General features: G+C 35.4%; 1 protein-coding gene across 5 annotated transcripts in view; it reads right to left on the bottom strand.

Moving 5' to 3' along the window:
- Positions 1 to 5,343: 5,343 nt before the first annotated feature.
- Positions 5,344 to 20,698, bottom strand: part of GRHL1 (grainyhead like transcription factor 1) — a 66,057-nt gene continuing 50,702 nt past the window's right edge. For all 5 annotated transcript variants that reach the window (XM_058178328.1, XM_058178319.1, XM_058178310.1 and 2 more), the window contains 6 exons: positions 19,969 to 20,108; positions 18,751 to 18,788; positions 16,448 to 16,536; positions 12,582 to 12,667; positions 9,216 to 9,280; positions 5,344 to 7,890 (listed from right to left, as the gene is read on the bottom strand). In XM_058178328.1, the coding sequence (XP_058034311.1) occupies positions 7,776 to 7,890; positions 9,216 to 9,280; positions 12,582 to 12,667; positions 16,448 to 16,536; positions 18,751 to 18,788; positions 19,969 to 20,108 (533 nt within the window). In that variant the 3' untranslated portion in view covers positions 5,344 to 7,775. The remainder of the gene's footprint in view (positions 7,891 to 9,215; positions 9,281 to 12,581; positions 12,668 to 16,447; positions 16,537 to 18,750; positions 18,789 to 19,968; positions 20,109 to 20,698) is intronic.

Here is a 20,698-nt window from a genome sequence, read left to right as displayed (position 1 = left end):
AAAGGAGGCTAGGAGATCATGGAGGTTGAATGAGAATTTGTTTAAATATGAACAAAATGTAAATGAATGTAAAAACAAATGAAAGAATTTTTATTATGAATATGAAAAAGAGACATCTATAGAGATGATTTGGGACTCCAGTAAGGCTTATATGAGAGGAAATCTTATACAAATGAATATTAAATACAAAATAAATTGCAGAAAAGAAAAAGGAACTGGAAGAGGAAATTAAAAGAAAGAACAATTATTGATAAAATAGCCCAGGAAATAGTAAAATAAAAGAATCAATAAATATATTGAGAGGTCAGTTTAATATGTTGATGGCAGATCAAGTAGCAATTAATTTACAATATGTAAAACATAATACGTTTAATAATGCCAATAAGCCAGGAAGATGGCTTGCCTATTTAATAAGGAAAAAACAGAAATCACGAACGATTGATAAAATAGAATATAGGGGTAAGGAAGTTTATCAAAAGAACTTGATTAAAAAAGCATTTTTAGAGTATTATAGTAAGTTATATTCTAGGGATATGGTTGATGATACAGAGATAGAAAGATATTTACAACAACAAAATATTTGTGAGCTTACAGAAAATCAAAGAGAAGAATTGAATCAATTAATTACTTCAGAGGAAATTTTCTTAGCAATTAAACAACTTAAAATCGGTAAAGCACCAGGAACAGATGGTTTAACAGATGTTTATTATAAAAATTTACAAAATGAGATGGTTGAACCACTTAAAGAGTTATTTAATAAAATTCAAATGGGAGGAGATGTTCCCCCTTCATGGAGGACAGCCTTTATTTCGTTAATACCGAAGGAAGATCGAGATGGTATTAAAGCAGAGAATTATAGGCCTATATCACTTTTAAATACTGATTACAAGATATTTACCAAGATATTGGCTAATAGATTAATGCCAGTGATGAATCAAATAATTCATAATGATCAGTCAGGATTTATTAAGGGTAGGCAGATGAGATATAATGTGAGGCAAATCGTAAATTTACTTGAATATTTGGAACGAAACAACCAAGTATCAGCGGCATTCCTTTTTTTGGATGCTGAAAAAGCTTTTGATAGATTGGATTGGCAGTTTTTGTTTAAAGTAATAGAAAAAATGCAATTTGGGGATTTTTTTATTCGTGCAATTAAAGCAATATATCAGAAGCAAACAGCACAAATAATAGTAAATGGTGGGTTAACAGAAACTTTTAAAATTGAGAAAGGGACGAGATAGGGATGTCCCTTGTCCCCATTACTTTTTATTTTAACTTTAGAAATTCTTCTGAATAACATACGTGGTTCCGATCGAATAAAGGGAATTAGAGTTAAACATCAAGATTATAGATTAAGAGCTTTTGCAGATGACCTGGTTGTTACTGTATCTCAACCAATATACTCAGTAACTGGTTTAAAAGATATAATTGGTCAGTATGGTAAAGTATCTGGATTTAAGGTGAATCAGCAAAAGACAAAGATGATAACTAAAAATATGAATATACAACAAAAGAAGAGTTAGAAAGAACTTCAGGTTTTGAAATCGTTAAAAGGTTAAATATTTAGGAATATATATAACAGCTTCAAATGTTAAATTATACAAAAATAATTATGAGGTATTGTGGCAGAAGGTATGGAAAGAAATGGAGAGTTGGAAGAAGTTACAACTATCTTTGCTGGGAAGAATAGCGGCTATAAAATGAATGTTTTGCCCAGGTTTTTGTTTTGTTTCAAATGATACCGGTGTTTAAGAATGATATTAAATTACAGGAATGGCAAAAGGGATTAGTAAATTTGTATGGATGGGCAAAAACCAAGAATAAAATTAAAAGTAATGCAGGATATAAGGAAAGGGGGTCTTAAAATGCCTAATTTAAAATTGTATTATGAAGCAGTTGTTTTATCATTAATTACTGATTGGATTAATTTAACTGAGGAAAGAGTTCTGAATATAGAAGGTTATGGTTTGTTATATGGGTGGCATGCCTATTTATTATATGATAAGAAAGTTGATAAAATATTTAAAAATAATATAATTAGAAATGCATTATTGAGGGTTTGGAGGAAATATCAATACAAATTAGATGGAAAGATCCCAATATGGGCAAACCGGAGACACATGATAGAAAATATAAATATATATCAAAAGATGGAGGTAGTTACTTATAAAGAACTTCTTTGTATGGAAAAGGGGGAGTTACAATTAAAATCTAGAGAAAAGATGGGGGAAGAAGGGAAAAATTATACATGGTTCCAATATGGACAACTACAAGCTAGATGGAAATTAGATCAAAAAATAGGTGTTAAGCAAATTGAGGATAATTTGTTAAAACAAATGAGAGATCAAGGTCAACAGCATATTAAGAGGTTGTATAATGTATTAGTAGAAATAGATTCAGAGACTGATTTGGTTAAGGATTGTATGATTAAGTGGGCACAAAATTTTCAGCAACCAATAATGTTGGAAACTTGGGAAAGAATTTGGGTGAGGAATGTTAAATTTACACAAGCGCAAAATATGAGAGAAAATTTTTATAAGATGTTTTATAGATGGCATTTAGACCCCAAAAAATTGTCATGTATGTATCCTAATGTACAGGCTAAATGCTGGAGATGTGATTGTGAAGATGCTACTTATTATCATATATGGTGGACTTGCAAAAAGTTAAAGCATTTTGGATTAAAGTATGGTGGATCATGCAGAATATTTTTGAAAAGAAGATTAAGTTTACCCGCAGTTCTTTTACTAGGAATAATTATGGATTGTACAGCTATAGAGACTAAATTGATTCTGAACTTAATAACAGCCGCAAGACTTTTGATTGCTCAATATTGGAAGAAAGAAAAATTACCTACAATTGAAGAATGGACTCTTAAAGTATCAAATCTGGCAGAAATGGCAAAATTTCTGCTTACTTGAAAGACTATACACAAGAAAAATATATTTTAGAATGGAAAATGTGGATTGATTATATTCAAAATAAGTATCAGATAAAAAATATCAAATAGCATATGAGTAAATTTAGGAATAATTTGTATTAGATATATTTTTGAAGGAGAGGGAATTGAGAGTGTGAATAAGCGTGGAGAGACTAGAGATTATAATTTAGGAATTATTTTAGATTATGATTGTTAGTTTTGATACCCTGCATTTTGTTCTGGGAAGTCGGGGTGGGGGTGGGGGTAAGGGAAGGGAATTGGGGGTTGAGGTTAGTGATGGAGTGATGGTTAATGTACAGGGATTATTGAAGATGTATAAATATAATTAATGTAGGGTCGGGTCTGACCAGTTGCCATTTTAGAACGGTGGGGAGGGAAAAAGAGAGTAGGAGGTAGGAAAGAGGAGAAGAGGAAGGAAGAGGGTAGAAGAGGAGAAGAGTGTAGGGTGGAGGGAGGAGAGGAGGTAGATAAGAGAAGGAGAGGAAGGTTTGGAAAGTAAAAGAAGGTAGAAGAGGGAAGAAGGTTAAAAAGGGGGGTGGTGACTGGGCAGGCCCGACTAATTGTATATAACTGTACATTGGATGAATTATTTGATAAGATTGTAAAAATAAAACCTTTTTATAAAAAAAAAAAAAATTATATACCGCTTCATAGTACTGTGTTTCCCTGAAAATAAGACCCTGTCTTATATTTTTTTGAACCCTGAAATAAGCGCTTGGCCTTATTGCCATGCGCTCAAAAGCCCGATTGGGCTTATTATCAGGGGATATCTTATTTTGGGGGAAACAGGGTATTTTACAGCCCTCTTTTAAGCGGTCTACAGAATCAGTATATTGCCCCCAACAATCTGGGTCCTCATTTTACTGACCTCGAAAGGATGAAAGGAGAGAAGAGAAAAACAGAGTTAGAAGGGACTTGGAGGTTTTCTAGTCCAACCCCCTACTCAGGTAGGAAACCCTATACCATTTCAGACAAATGGTTGTCCAATCTCTTCTTAAAAACTTCCAGTGTTGGAGCATTCATGACTTCTGGAGGCCAGTTGTTCCACTGATTAATTGTTCTATCAGGAATTTTTTTCTTAATTCTAGGTTGCTTCTTCTCATATTGGAACATTGCTATGTTACCCCTAGTCCTTCTTTTCATTAAACTAGACATACCCAGTTCCAGCTACTGTTCTTTATATGTTTTAGCCTCCAGTCCTCTAATCATCTTTGTTGCTCTTCTCTGTACTCTTTCCAGAGTCCCAACATCTTTTTTACATCATGGTGATGTAAAACTGGATGCAGTATTCCAAATGTGGCCTTACCAAGACATTATAAAATGGTATTAACATTTCACGTGACCTTGATTCTATCCCTCTGTTAATGCAGCCTAGAACTACATTGGCTTTTTTGGCAGCTGCAACACACTACTGGCTCATATTTAAGTGATTGTCTACTAGGACTCAAAGATCCTTCTCACAGTTATACTATTGAGTGAGGTACCACCTATACTGTACCTGTGCATTTGTTTTTTCTTTCCTAAATGTAGAACCTTACTTTTTTCACCATTAAATTTCATTTTATTAAATAGTGCCTCAAGTCTGTCAAGATCGTTGTATGTAGTGTATTTTCATGTTATAGTTATATAACATTATAGTTATATTATTATGAAAAGTGAAGTTAAATGAAATAGCACTTAGACTTAAATACCACTTCATAGTGCTTTACATCCTCTTTAAGCAGTTTACAGAGCCAGCATATTGTCCTCAACAATTTGGGTCCTCATTTTATCTACCTCAGAAGAATGGAAAGCTGAGTCAACCTTGACCCTGGTGAGATTTGAACTGCCAAATTGCAGGCAGTCAGCAGAAGTAACCTGCAGTACTGCACTCTAACCAATGCGCCACTCCAGCTCAGTGTTAGGTTACTGAGTAGTGTATAGTAACAAAAGGAAATGTAATCTTACTATTAGCAAATGGTGGGAAATGTGATATAAATAGGAAAATGCAGATGAGGTTTAATTTACAAATATTATATGCTGTGTAGTGAGGACCAGTTCTGTTTTACAAAAAGAAAACATTCCAAAAGATTTTTTACTTGGACAGTATACCAAAATAAAGTTTTTCCTTCATTTGAAAATCACCCACCCATCTTATTCTAATCAAAAGAATAATAATTTGTCCTATATTGTTAAAGAGGGCTCTTTGTAAATGAAATAGAACAGAATTATACTAAACATATTTAATATCTGTCCCCATTTTGTCTTTTTTTAATAATTTTATCATTACCCAGAATAACTTTATTTTCAAAAAAGTTGTGAAGTAGAAGTGAAGGAAAACAAGACTTCAGTTTTAGATATTTGTGGGCATTGTGTTGCCTTTCCTTGCTTTGAGCAAACACCCACCTCCACTTATAACAAATACCAGTCAAAGTTAACTGAATGGTTAGAAATGGACATATAAAATTTAATTGCTCTTGCCTTACAGCAAATGTTCAATTACACAGACACATAAAAGCAAACATGGGCAAAATCACTTCCATTGAACTCTACAAATATGGCTATGGTTAAAAGCCCCATGTCCCACAAAATAAATCAACAGTTTAATTCATACATTACATATAAATATAACCACGAGTGCATTCATTCTTAATAGAGAAAAATCTTATATTTACTCAGTTTTATCTGTAGCAAAACCTCAATTTTCTACAAAAGACAGAAATTGTCACGCATGTTTACAGATACAAAATTTCTCTTGATATAATATCTTCCTTCCAACTCTGAATTATTAATGACAGCATTTTCAGAAACTCTTTCTAGTTTTCATCAACAAGATCTATTTAATCTTTAATCTGTAAATACATGACTATTTACAATTATTAGAGTTTATTAAAGTTATTAGATTTTTCTTTTAGGAAGGATTCTCTTTGGGTTTGCTTCAACATATACAATCTGTTCAACATTTCTCAGGATTCTATTGCTATGCAATATACATAATACTAATAATTATAATAATAATAGTGGTAATAAGAACCACACACAATAGATAAAGAAATCAAATAACAAAGAGCCTAAGTGTTCAAAATTACAGGCAAAACTTTGTGCTTGCCTATTGCAGAATTAACCTTCTCGGCTACATGCTGTCTAGAGGTATTGGATTGCAATTTAGATAATATGTCAGGACTCAGGAGGTTGGGAAGACTGCGACAGAAAAGTCATGAGCTAGCCAACAATGCAGGTTTATCATTTGAATGTCATTTCAAAAAAAATTTCCTTTGCTATTATTAATGTTTATATTGGCTGAAAATAGTTTTGGGCCCCATAAAAGACATTCAAAGTGATTAATAAAAACAATATACAAACCTAACCATATTAAATAAAGTAGAAGTCTGACCAAAAGGAATCTGGAGTAGGGTCATATGTATTATATAGTATGCAGGCAGGTTGTATGGAGAAAGCGTATTTCAAAATAAATATGTAGCCCAAATAAAATTTTGGCAAACCAAAGAAATAACAAGTAGTTTTATTGGCTAGTTGTAGTAGGTAATGTATGTCTCCTGACTGGCTACATCACTTTCTCCTCAAAACATATACTGAATTCACATCTGTACAACTAGGACTGGTATTACAGTGTGAGTGGACTCCATTAGGAATCCCATTATGCTGTCTGGCTCACATATTATTTTAAGTTAGATTTTTTTAATGACCTTTTGTTGACTAAATCACAATCTTCTTAAACTGCCATTTTGGGGGTTGCACAGCTTGGAAATCCCTGCACAAAACAAACTACATAATGACTTACGTAGCATGTTGAATGGAACCAGGATTATTGTTTGCTACCGTAGCAGTTTATAAGGAGCTTATTTTTGGAAGCATCTATTCTATGCCATAAACATTGCAAATGTACTCTGATTTATAATGGTGAGAAAACAATCTCTGTTTCATGTATTAAAATGATAGGCATCTACATTTTGGAACAAAGAAAATAAAAGTGTTTGACATTGCAGTGGGAATCATAGGGTACATGAGCAAGTCTCATCTCAGACTCTAATAATAAAAAGAAATTAAATAAAGTATGAAAAAATGTCCTTTTACCTATTTTCCCTTATAAGAGATTGAATATGCTCAACAAAAATTTAATTTAGCACCAAGATTGCTTTTCTTAGTGATATATTTATATACATATAGCCTTTTCAGGTTGACTTCGTCATATGCTTTATGTTATGCATGCACATAGATATAGAATCATACCACTGTATAACCTGAATATTATATATAATATAATCTATGTACACATTTACAACCCTTCAAAATACACCACACTTATATACAGATATAGTTCATCAGTTGGCTACACACAATTTAAGTTCTTCATAAAGCAAGAAACAAGAAATTGTAGCAGAAAATTATAGTCTTATGCCCTGGGCAGCTGTAAACATCACAACAATGCAGTCCTACACTTTTCTGAAACTCCTATAAGCACCAAAGGAGTTTAGAAGTTCTGAGCTGATAAAGAAACTTACACACATATTTAATGGATAAGGGAATGTGCTGATAATATAACAAGTTCATTTTAATTGTGCTTTGGTTATATATGCAAATTTCATTTTTTTAAAAAATAAAATCAACGTCTGTTCTTCTTTTTCAAGTGCAGTGTTGCAGCCAAAAGGCCTGATTTATCAATTGATAATTCTTATTTTTTTAACAACAAAACGATATTCCAAAGGTTCTTTGGAAGAATAAAATGACTTCTTCCTTAAAAACACATTTAGATCCTTAGGACAAAAACAAACGAGGTTTTGTATTTAGAGCCTTCACTGAAAGATGCCACAAGGAGCCCAACAAATTAGTTTCAGATTTCAGTAAGGGTGAGTTTGTAAGATCCAGCAGCTTCTTCTATCTGTAACTGGAAGGTGTCTTCATTGGAATAATGCTTCACAATATTATCATCCATATTCACTAAAATACTAAGAAAAAAAATGGGTATTAAGAACAGGACATATCGTAGCGGAACCAAAAACTGTCAGAACCAAAGTAATGAATAAGTTAGCATCTTTGGACCTAACAGAGCAAAATATTCTGGTTAGCCTAACAAAGTGACACACTCTTCTCAGTGAGGAAATTATATTAAGCAAAAAATCTGTACTTCACAGTAAGAAAAAAAAATGCCACTATGGACTAGTTTCTAAGCAAGCCATGGAGGAAGTTTAATCAGGCCACAGAAGTACAAGTCCATTAGCAAGAAACCTTGAAAACATTAAGGAAAATGTCATAACTTCTATAGGTATCAACCTTTTTTCTTACCTTGTGCAGCCTATCCTGTTTTAGTTCATGGTAAATAAACAAGTTAAATAAACAATAAACATGGTAAATAAACTATAAACAAGCTTAACTTCTGCTCAAAAATCTTTTAAAATGTAACTTTGAGAAAGGGGGTTACAGATGCCCAATAGAAAAGTTTAATAAATGTCCACGTGGCATCCATTTTCCATGACTAAGAGAAAGGGAAATGACCATTAAATAAATTATTTGCTATTAAATATTGAATCCACTCTTGAACTGGCATTATGCCAGTTTGTGTTTATTTTGTAGAATGCTTTGCATGTTGTTCATTCAGAATCATTATAAGAAAAAATCCCTGCTCATTTAGGTACAATTGCAGGCTAAAGCATCCTATTTCCATTGAATTTCAGGGCATTTTGCAAACATAATACAAATTTTGAAAATGAAAAGAGCGCCAGTAGCTCTGCAGTTGAGAAAAAAATATGGCATTGGCATCCAATGCAGAAGCCAAATATGCAAAGCTTTCTATGAAACCTCATGGCAATTTTTTAGAAAAAAAATATTAAAAGATTATTACAGGTAGTTCGCGACTTAACAAACATTCATTTGGTGACTGTTCAAATGTACAGCGGCACTGAAAAAAGTGACTATCATTTTTCACATGACTGGCGCAGCATCCCTATGGTCATGTGATCAATATTCAGATGCTTGGCAACTGGCTCATATTGTGACAGTTGCAGTGTCCTGGGGTCATGTGATTATCTTTTGCAACTTTCTGATAAGCAAAGTCAATTCACAGTATGTGCAATCTGCCTTAAATACAAAACTCCCAGTTTGCTGAGCGAATAATTCTGGATATTATGGCAGTAGATGTAAGCTGCCGCCACCCTTCTGGTTCAGGGGAAATGGAGAAGACACAGATTGAGTGAAGGGAGAAGTTGGCTGTATGCAAGATGAAAAAGATAAAAACTGCACACCAATTAAGAAGTGTCAATTTAGGTATACTCACCCTTTTTTACATTTCTTGAAGACTTTTCCTATTTTGTCCAAGGGGACATCATATTTGTCAGATACCTAAATATAAAAATCAAATAAAAAAAGGTTAAATATCACAGAACGGAAAATACTTTTATACAATACACAACATCAGAATTACTTGCTAATACCTATGACAAAATAGACATTAGAACTGAAATCATGATTTAAATTTCCATCACATATACCAAAAAAAGAGCATGATATAAATACGCTTATATGATTTCATTGACTGTTTTTATTTAATTCTATTTGTATTGTATCTCACCTTTATTATTTTTACAAATAATGCAAGGCAGCGAACATATCCAACACACCTCTTTCCTATTTTCCCCACAACAACCACCCTCTGAGATGGGTTGGGCTGAGAGAGAACATCACACAGCAGACTCTTCATGGGGATCAATTTGGCTTTGTGAGTTCATTCTTATTAGAACAGAAAACTCTGAAGGAATGGTGGTACCTATGCCTTATCTGGTCACACATCAAGCCAGCCCACATTTAACAATGTTTAGTTTATAAATCATAGTTCCAGACTCTGGTTTCCTCACTGATCACAAATCATGGCTTCCCAAGTCAGAGAACAGGTTGAATTAAGCAAATTTCTTTAGCTGCAATTTAGTGTGATATCTGAACCGAGTTAATCTCTGATATATACTGTTGAATTTCTCAGTAACTATGCACAACTCCCACAACTTGTGGGTTGGTTTCCAAACATTTTGTTACCAGGCTAGGTAACATATTCAGCAGAATTAAAAGAATGTCAGTGTTCCTCTGCTTATAAGGGTTGTGATCAGTAGGTCTTGTGATGGTGAAGACACATCAGGTGAGGGTTTTTGATGGGTCAGGTGTGGGTTGTGTCAAATGAGGGTCTCGTGATGGGGAGGTCAGGTCAGGTGAGGGTCATTGGGAGGTGACGTGCTAGTTGGGTTGGGGCTTGTGTGGCTTGGTTGAGGGCCAGCGCTGTCTCTGGTTGGCTGTGCAGTTGAATTGAATTCTGAGTGGTTCGTAGGCTAGTTGTAGGTTGATGGAACTGTGAAAGTAGCCCAATTAAAGCTTTTCTTATATATATCCTATGTTAACACCTTAGCCATTAATTTTGTTTCTTTAACTTTCAGTTTTTCATGATTCTTTTTTATAGTAGAATTTACATATACCTATGCAAAAAATGTCTTCATCCAGTTTAGCAGCATGGGATAGAGATAAAAGAGAGAGAGAGATACAATTTATACTTTAAAAATGTGTTATTATGAACAATTTACAATGCATTTTTTCCTTGATAATGAATGCTAAATTTGGTGTGGAGAGAGTTACATTTCTGAAATTTGCCACTGAAGAAGTTGCTTGCCAAACAGAATTCATTTTCTAAGGAAAGGGAAAATTCAGACAACTAAATTTTCTCCAAGCGAAAGTGACTTCTTGGATGATCAATATGAATAGAAATCTGTAGGTTTTCTGAAAATTAGACTAGTGCCCAGCCCTCCTCTCAGAGGAATGTGCAGGTTAAAAGTATTAACAGTTCTTTGCTTGTTCTTTCTAATCCCTGCAAATGCCTCCTCTTCGCAAACTATGTTACCACAGATAGTGTGATGGAAAGAAATTGGTTTAGCCTGCTTGGTTTATATATTAATTAGAAAAATATAAAATTATTCTGTAGTTTTTGTATTTATTCCAAAATGTGCATTTGGCTTAACAAGTGAATAAATAACCTTTACCTACCAATGAAAATAGATACCCAGCAAAATCAGAACTGAGTACTGCAAATATATACCCATCACTCTATTCCCTTTTGAGATAAGCAATTTTAGGCCACGTACAGAACAGAGAAAATGAAATAGAAAACCAATAAAATAAGGTGTGAGGTGAGAAAAAGAAAATGAAATATAGCAAAATATAGTTAATACCCTTTACTGTACTTGTCCACATCTTTCTATCCTTGCAAACGATCCTTGCTTCTACTACTGTATGTTCCATACAGTAGTATGCTGTATGTATGTTTTGAATTTTAAATTTCTTATTTCCCTCTTTTTCTCGTCATCCCCATTCAGTCATGACTTGTTTGGCTTTCTCATGTTTCTCAACCTTTCCATTCTTCCTTTATTTGATTTGCAAATTGAACCTCTCACACTCTCTCTAAATGTTCAAACATCAGTTATTTTTTATTTAATAATTCATAGGCCGCCCATCTTATATACATGACCCTGGGCAGCTAACAATGAAAAGAGAGTGAAAACAATAAAAACAACCAAAATTAAAGCAACAAATATAACATAAGAATAGCAGTTGAAAACCCTTATAAAGACAAATTAACCATGAAACAGGCATGGTTCTGAAACGTTTCTGTAGTGCTCACTCACTTTTTTGTTTTCAGTCTACATTCATTCAACACTCATTTATTATTGATATAATTCTTAAGTACCCCATCCCACTTGATTCAACTCTTAGGTTTCTGCTTGCATACCCGACCAATGTTATATTGTTATACTGTATAACATTACAATTGTTATATTTCCATGAAATAGTGTGAGCAGAAGCACAAATTCGTATTTTCTATAGGCCATGATTAGCACCAGGAAGTCCTACAGATATTGACTCCTATCTTCCATTATGGTTATGGTCAATAAAGTCTTTCACGTAATTCTTTTTAGGAAGATAAAGATGGTATAAACCAGTGGTGAAATCTGAACCAGTTTACTACCAGTTTGCTGGCTGCACATGCACTGCACGTGTGCAGTGCACCAAAAGGAGGCATGGGTTAAGTACAACAGCCTGTGCAGGGGTGGGGGTTGATCAGCTGTAGCATGTAATCTTTTTTTTATACTTTTAAAAGCATTTTTTAACATTTTTTACGGGCGATTGGGTGGGGCATGGGCGGGGGCCCCAGGGATTTTTGCTACCGGTTCTCCAAACCACCTGCCTCCATCGCTACCAGATCGGCCAATCCGGTCCGAACCAGGAGCATTTCACCCCTGGTGTAAACCACTGTACATTACCATTTGTAATCACATCCATGTCACATACAGCATTCCTGGCCATCCATAAAGATACTAGTGGTCAGGTTCCAGTTTATACCAAGCGTGCTATTATAGGTTTTTATGCAAGATAGGATGTCCCAGCTAGAAATAATACTGTTGCTTGAATTCCAACAACCAGAAGGTACATGCTCTATGCTAACACAGAACAAGAATGCAAGTTCACATTTTTTGTAATAATTCAAGCACTTGAAATTCTACATTTAGACAACGTACAGTAGCTATTTAGATTAAGTACAAAGAAGAAGATATGTAGGTTTCTCCATTTTTTTTCTTACAGTATGATAATAAAGATCCTTACAACTTACAGCTTCCATAAGACCTTTCAGAGATGGAACTTTAAGCATAAGTGCATCAAATACTTCTTCTGATTCTTTCCGGACATACAACAACACTACAAGAAAGGTGGTAAAAGAAAAAGAAAATTATAAACACTATTTTCTCTCCTTCCCAAAAGCAGGTGACAAAACGTGAAACAAGTAATTTAGCCTGGGATGACCTATAAATAGCACTTTTAATATTGCCCTGGCCTTATTTTGCTTTGATAAAGCAAGGCAGAATATACACACGCCCTTTCAGGACAGTATAGCATAGTCTGGCCTCTAGCCCTCTGTAAATTAACTCCACTGCTGCTGGTTTCAGGCAGAACGTTTTGAAAGCTACCCTGCCAGGTTTCCAAATTTGTTCTGAACAATGAGCCAATTAGCACCCTGGTACTTGATTTTCCCCCCCCCTTCCTTCAGTTTGTTCAATGGTTCCTCAAATATATTGGAGGGAATTGATTGGGTCAAAGGAGGATGGGATTTAGAAGTCAAGCCACTGCTATATTTAAGTTCATTAAAAAAACCAAACTAAAAATACATAGAGGATCATGAAGGAAAATTCAGTGATTCCAACGTATCCCCCCATTATTAATATATTACATGCCTTTTAAAATTTTCTAGACAATTAAGGACTTTTTGTTATCAAAGAATAAACTGTAGAGATTAAAATACATTACTGATCTTAAACTAATAATGCAGATATCATTTTTTTTAAGTTTGGGGAAAAACTTAACCTTCTACTTATTTTCAAAATAAAATATTTTTATTTTAGAAACAGTAATGCCTTATATAATAACCTAGGATGGAGTTGAACCTTCTGACAATCAGAAGTTTCACTAAATTAAGCCAGTTAGGCACAAGTTAGCATGTGTCTACATTTTTTTCCTTTCTGTCAGGTTAGACTTGCAATTTAGCAACAGAAGGGGAAGAATCTCTGCAGAATATTATCACGTTTTTGGGGTGAGAGGCAGGATCTGTATCTTGCTCTATTAGGACAAGAATCATGTGCTCGTAACTGCCTAAAGAGGTTTAATATAAAAGGGACTCTACAATTCTGCTCCTGTAATTCAGGTTATATTCTGAAGAAATACAACAGTTAATTAGCACATGTGACTAAGAGTACAGGAATCTGCTTTATGCTGAATTAAAACATTGGCCCATCTAGTCCAGTGTTTTTCAACCTTGGCAACTTCCAGATGTGTGGACTTCAACTCCCCAGAATTTCTCAGGTGGCATGCTAGCTGGGGAATTCTGGGAATTGAAGTCCATACATCTTAAAGTCAACAAGGTTGAAAAATACTGATAGCGCCCAATGTAATATTGTCTAATCTGACTGGCATTCTTTGCCAAGTTTAAAAAAAAAAAGCTTTCCTAGCCTTACCAGGAAATACTGAGGAGTTTTCTCCTTCTGTAAACACCAGTTCCTAGATACTCAATAAACTAGAATGTTATCAGAGTTTTGTTTCCTAACAATTTTTGTATCTTACTCTGAAAAAAACTGATGAGACTAAGCTCACTTAAAGCCAGACAGTTCAACATAATATATTGGTTGTCCTCAATTTACTTCTCCTGAACAACTGATTTCAAAGTCCTCTTAGATTATGTGCTACTGTTATATTAACAACATGTCAATCAACAAGGGTGAGTTCAAAACTCCAAAGTGAGTCAGAAAAAAATCCTTGACTCAGGGCAGCTTAAAAATGAACTCCAAGGAGAAACGAGGTCTAAAAGAATACAGCGATAAGATTCTTGAATTCTCAACAGAAACCAGTGACTCATTTTGTGACTTGCACCAAAATAGAAAAACAAGCCAACTTGACAGCATTTGCCCTGTTGAAAAGTCACATGGAGAAAATGTGACCTACTTCTTGACTTAGCTGCTTTTGGACTTTGGACTTGACTCCCAAGTACACACTATTTAGACAAGGTCTGATTTCTCACGAGTGCCTAGGTCTATGAGCTCTTCTGTAAAACATTACAGGAACTGCAGCTCCATTCTTTCTCATTTTCCTTCCTGGCTAGTTAATCAAATGATCACTTATTTATAAGAGTTTAATTTTAATTAAGGCCATTCCACCTGTATCTTGTACCCACATATTCATTCCTTATCAGGAAAGGAAAGGAGAAGAAAAAAATACCAGCCTTGGGATGTTTCTAGGCAATCTAAATATATTTATTTATTAGCTGTATCTTCCACAACTATTTGGGAATTCTAGGTTGAGTATATATTCTTCTCCTATTTTTTTCCTACATTAAACTCATGAGGTAGACTAGGACGGAATGAGATTCAGACAAAATAACCCAATGAGCTTCTGTAACTGAAGTGGATTTGACCTAGTTCTTTTGACTCTTAATTCAATGTATTAACTACTACAGCACACTAGCTGTATGCAGTGAAGAAGTTTTTCCCATGACATAAGGCAAAATACCTCTTGTAGCACCAATTTCTCAACAATACTGTGGTGTTTTTTTTTAAAAATACCATGAAATCCTTGTTTAAAACCTGCAGGCTGGAGGCCCTCTGAAGAAGAGGTGATTCATTGCACCACACTTAGCACATCACAGAGACGTCCCAGTGGCTAAAATTGGCTTGCCCCTTGCCTCTTGCAGAAGCTGCATAAGTCCAACTGGACCAACCAATGCAATGTCATGCATAAGCAAAGTTCTAACAAGAGAAAGGTTGGTGTAATTTTTTTAATTGATGATTTAGAAATCAACTGGTTTGATGTTGGGAGATGTGTCAAGAAGATGGGGGAAATGAGGAATGGAACGTGATTGGAAGGAAATATTTTTTATATCTAACCGGCAGGGGGCAAAATGGCGGGAAACTGCTACCTGGCCATTGCAAGGGAAAGAGGCCTTCCTTTCAGGTTGCAATCTAACCATGATAATCAAGAAAGCAATGAAAGTAGGTCTTCTGACGTATTTTTTTACTGGCAGAGGGGTTGCTAGTATAACATCTATTGCCTAGGATTCAATCTTGAATGAAAGCATGGATCTAGCAAGTGGTAGAGGTCTGGCTGACAGCTCTCCAAGCTATTACCTGAGTTAATTTATGATGCAGCAGGCTATGGGTGGCAAGCATAAGTCTACAGGACTGATCTCTTATTGATCCAAAGCTTTATCCAACACTCTTCCAATTCTGAGTGCTTGTTGCTCCGTTTGAATGGTTGAGACAGTTTTGAGACAATAACACTGAACAAAGTCTCTCCTTCTGAACAATTTGGGGTGATCTTTGGCTTAGCACTGGACAGCCCCAGACTTCTTTTTGTGGGGGATTTCCACTCCAGGCTGAGATTGCATGGACATTACACAGACATTACAAAAGGTTTGTACTGAATGATCCTCGCTGATATTGGCTTTTAATTGCCAAGGAGGCATTACATTTAAAATTTTGGTATTGTCTATTGTAATACAGTCCTGAATATCTTTGGGCCTGTCTGAGGGACCACTCATTCCACTAGGAACCGGCTTAATTATTTAGTAGATTTTGAAGATTTATTTATTAAACAAATTATATAGCTGCTCACACGTGGTTGACTCCATGTGGCTTACAGTATTAAAAGAAGACCACACTGCCAGAAGCTCAGCTATCTAATACATGAGAGGAGGACTCCTCTGATCCCCAGTTACGGGTAGGATATTCATTTAGCCCCCATTCTGCCAGTAATTATAAAAATGCCAAAAATACAATTCTTTTGACAAACTGAATGATTACACTGATTTTGTCTCAATTTTATGCTTCTGTTTTGTATTTGTTTTCCTATTGTAAGCTGACTTGAATCCTTAGTAAAGCAGAAAGATGAAATATAAATTAAATAGCAGCCAAAATTCCTTGAGGGATGGATTACCTCTTTTTGGTTCTTCTATTCGGGATATCTTAATTGGACTAGCAGCAAATTCATCTTCATTTATGTAAGCCCCTCTCTTCATGGTAGACCTAAAAGGAAAATCAGTTAATCAATTAATCAATCCAAACAACATTTTGGCTTTATTGCAATCACCAGGTAGAGAGAATTGTCCCTAAACATTTCAAGGCATTGAAGAGAAATGAACTGAGAATATACAATTACAAGATCTACTAGTTATACCGTTATAGTTAAGCACCTAGTTAAGATGTTAATAGCCAATATAATCAAGAGATAATACATTTAACACACTTCTGTAACCGTTACAAGGGCCTTCATTTTATTGTAAAGGTCCTGAATTACACTATCACATTATGTCAATATGCTTTCATAATTAACAACTAGAAAGTGGAGAACCAAGTTACAGTCCAGCATCAGCCGTGCAAACTCACTGGATGACTTTACGCCACTCACTATCTCTTAGCTTGGGGTTCAAAGAAAAGGCAGGATATAACGGCAGTAAATAAAAACAGCCACATAATGTTAGCACTGCAGAAAAGGAAAATATATCTTTTCATATGCCTACTTTCCTTATATGGATTTTAGGTTTGTGTTCAATTTATCCAATGAGAGAACATTGGACAGAACAGCCTGTTCCTCAACAACTATTAACTCGAAATCCATTAACTAGACATGTTGGCAAATTAACCTGAAGCTACCTCATGCAAAACAAGCACTCTTCCACTGAGCGACTGACTTTCTCCCCATGCTTTACCACAGATATCAGTCCAAGCATTAAATTGTTCACAAGGTTGCACTGAACAGAAAATTGGTATACACTCTTCTGCATGGCATAATTCCATGTCAATACAGACGTGAGGGCGTCATTGCTTATTGCTTTAGAATAAACTAACAAGTGCAAGGCGCACGTCAAGGTGATTCATCCATATTTGAAAACTGTCTTCTGACTGAATCCTTCTGCATTGCAGATGCACTGGTAATAAATTGGCTGAACTGAGAATGTTCAATCTAAGAATGGTATGATGGATGCATGAAGAATACAAATGGGGTTTTGTATTATTTTAACGATACTTTTAAATTTAGCCTAATTTAATAAGTTTTTTAAATGTTGTTTTAACTTGTATTTATTCTTATGTTTTTATTAGGCTGTAAACCGCCCTGAGTCCTTTGGGAGATAGGGCGGTATAAAAATTTGAATAATAAAATAAATAATAAATAAATAAGAATGATTACTTTTCCAAAACAGAAATATTTGTTGGCTTCTCTGATACCACACTATATAGTTAGAAAAAGATTTAAAAGCAGATACGGAGAATAGTTTTTTCTTCTTACTACTACAGGCAATCCTTGACCTTCTATACAATTAAGCTCAAAATTTCTGCTGCTAAGTGAAACGGTCGTTAAGTGAGTTTTTCCTCATTTTACAACCTTTCTTGCTACAGTTGTTAAGGGAATCACTGCAGTTATTAAGTTAGTAACACGGCTGTTAAGTGAATCTGGCTTTTCCATTGTCTTTGCTTGTCAGACATTCGCAAAAGGTGATCATGTCAGTTACCAAGTTTTTTTTAAATTTGGATCACGTGACCATGGGGATGCTCCAATGGTCATACTCAGTGGTGGGTTTCAAAATTTTTTACTACCGGCTTGGTGGGCGTGGCATGGCTTGGTGGGTGTGGCTTGGTGGGCATGGCAAGGGAAGGGTAATGTAAAATCTCCATTCCCACCCTACTCCAGGGGAAGGTTACTGCAAAATCCCCACTTCCTCCCGATCAGCTGGGACTTGGGAGGCCGAGAATAGATGGGGGCGGGGCCAGTCAGAATTTTTACTACCAGTTCTCTGAACTACTCAAAATTTCCACTACCGGTTCTCCAGAACTGATGAGAACCTGCTGAAACCCACCTCTGGTCATACTGTACGTGGGAAAAACAGTCATAAGTCACTTTTCAGTGTTGTTGTAACTTTGAAGGTCACTAAATGAACTATTGTAAGTTGGGGACTACCTGTATGATGTAAAATAATCTACTTGCCCAGTGAGTTCAGGTAGAATTACAATTCTCACGATCTCTGACCAGTATGGCCACAATGATCACAGAACTGATCTAACAAAAAAAGACCACAAGAACTATAGTTCAATGTTTCTAGATAGCACTGGATGCTATATCTATACTATATCATATTGCATATTCAAGCCCAGTTAGAAAGTCACTTAGCCAGAACAAAAATAGCTAGAGCTTTCTGTAAATATGATTGGAACTTGAATGAGAAAAATAGTTACAAAACTTACCCTTCTCCTTCCATTTCATCAGATGCAACAGGAAAACTCTACAACGGAAAGGAGAGAAACAAGCTATTTTAAACATTATAGCACCATGTTAACAAGTGATCAATAGTATAAGCATCATCATAAAGCATCCTTCAAATGTTTCATTCTCTGGACCTATTAAATGGTATCCCACTACATTTAAATAAATGCAATAGACCACTTTTTTTATTGCTCCTATCTCTCATATGGTACTCCTACTATTTTTCCACTTGGACCTCAGTTTTTATGTGATAGCAAGATTAATTCCCCCTACAGTACAACATATTCTTTCATTTCCAGCTAACTCATGACAAATAGAAACTATTTATTTTCAAAGAGTTTATTTTGTATCTTCTGGACAGCAACTTTGAGAGTTCTGTGAGGTTTTTTTTTTGTAACGTGGTTTATTGCTGTTTATAATTTTATTTGTTTTAGTGTCAAGTTTGCTCTAGTTTAATATCTGAGTTAAAATCTTGCTGAGATGCTCTGGTAGAAGAGAGTACATTATTTCTCTAGCTGCAGTAAATAAAATGATTTAACAAATTAGTGCATCTATACAATATTTGACACCACGATATAAATAAGGATAGTATAGACAGAATACTTTTAAAAAACAAGTTATATGAAGTTAGGACAGGGGTCTCCAACCTTGGCAACTTTAAGACTTGTGAACTTCAACTCCCAGAATTCCTCAGCCAGCTTTGCTGACTGAGGAATTCTGCGAGTTTAAGTCCACAAGTCTTAAAGTTGCCAAGGTTGGAGACCCCTGAGTTAGAATGCATCAAAATGGAATTAGCCTTATTAATGTTGCCTTCAGGATTTATCTTTGGTTTCCACAAAAGAAAAATACATATATATCTTAAATGAGTGGTTTGCAAGCCGCTTGCATGCCCAGCCTCTTTTCGTGGTTCCTGAAGCTTGCTAGATTATGTGGTCAGCACTATCTATTAAAATATGGCTTTTGCTTAATTCTCCTATGATCCTCTCCGCCAAGACAATGCTAAGCTGTCTGTCTCCAGGGATACCGTATCACCGTCCAATGTTTTAAAAGGCCAAGGAATTATTGCCTGTCCCTCAAATTGCCAAAAGGACAACCAATTAACTGTAGGCAATTAGATAACAAAGATCAGCTCTCTCACCCACCCACCGTTTTTTAATTGCTGTCCTCCTTTGACAAAATTAGCAAGGAAGAAAACTTACATGAGTTCCACGCTGAATATTTGAATAATGAACATCAGGTATGAAGAGAACTGGCTGAGTATCAAGATCCATAAAAGGCTTGAAGATGGTGATGTCTGTTCGCTTATGGGAGGGAAGCATGGGTACCTTGACATCAGAAACTGGTAGGGAGGAGAAGAAACAAGACTTAAAATTAAGTATGTCTCGGATGACTTCTTTTTTAAACACTGAATTGTGAAGGAAGCTCTGTTTTAAACTAATTACAAAGCTGTATTTAGCAATCTAGATTGCAGTTGGAGCTGTTCTGATGCAGAATGCTTTTCCAGATACCGCTTTTTGTGTTTCTCAATCCTTTGAAAGCTGTACTGCTATCATCTTTCTTTCTCTTCACCATAAACTCTGAAAGCAAAGAGGGAACACTCTGGGCCATTAAGTGTTCACCTCCATCTGACCAATAAGAAAGTGCTAAAGAAATATTATCCAATCAGTATCCAACCCCAAAGGTGCCCCAGATTAATGAGCATCAGAATTCCCTTCCCAACCAATCCAGGCAATGGGGAAATAAAAGAAATAATTATTGCCTCTCTTCAGTGGTGGGTTGCCCCGGTTCTGTCCTGTTTTTGCAAACCGGTAGTAAAATCGGGGGCAGGCTCCACCCATCCCACCCGGATGTCATCATAGACCACCTGTGCAGCAGCTTTTACATATGCACAGAAGCTTGGTGCGCACACGAGCGAAGTATTTGCGCACA

Source organism: Ahaetulla prasina, chromosome 1 (assembly GCF_028640845.1).
Source record: "Ahaetulla prasina isolate Xishuangbanna chromosome 1, ASM2864084v1, whole genome shotgun sequence".
NCBI classification, from domain to species: Eukaryota; Metazoa; Chordata; class Lepidosauria; order Squamata; family Colubridae; genus Ahaetulla; species Ahaetulla prasina.
This window is presented reverse-complemented; position numbering and strand designations above follow the sequence as displayed.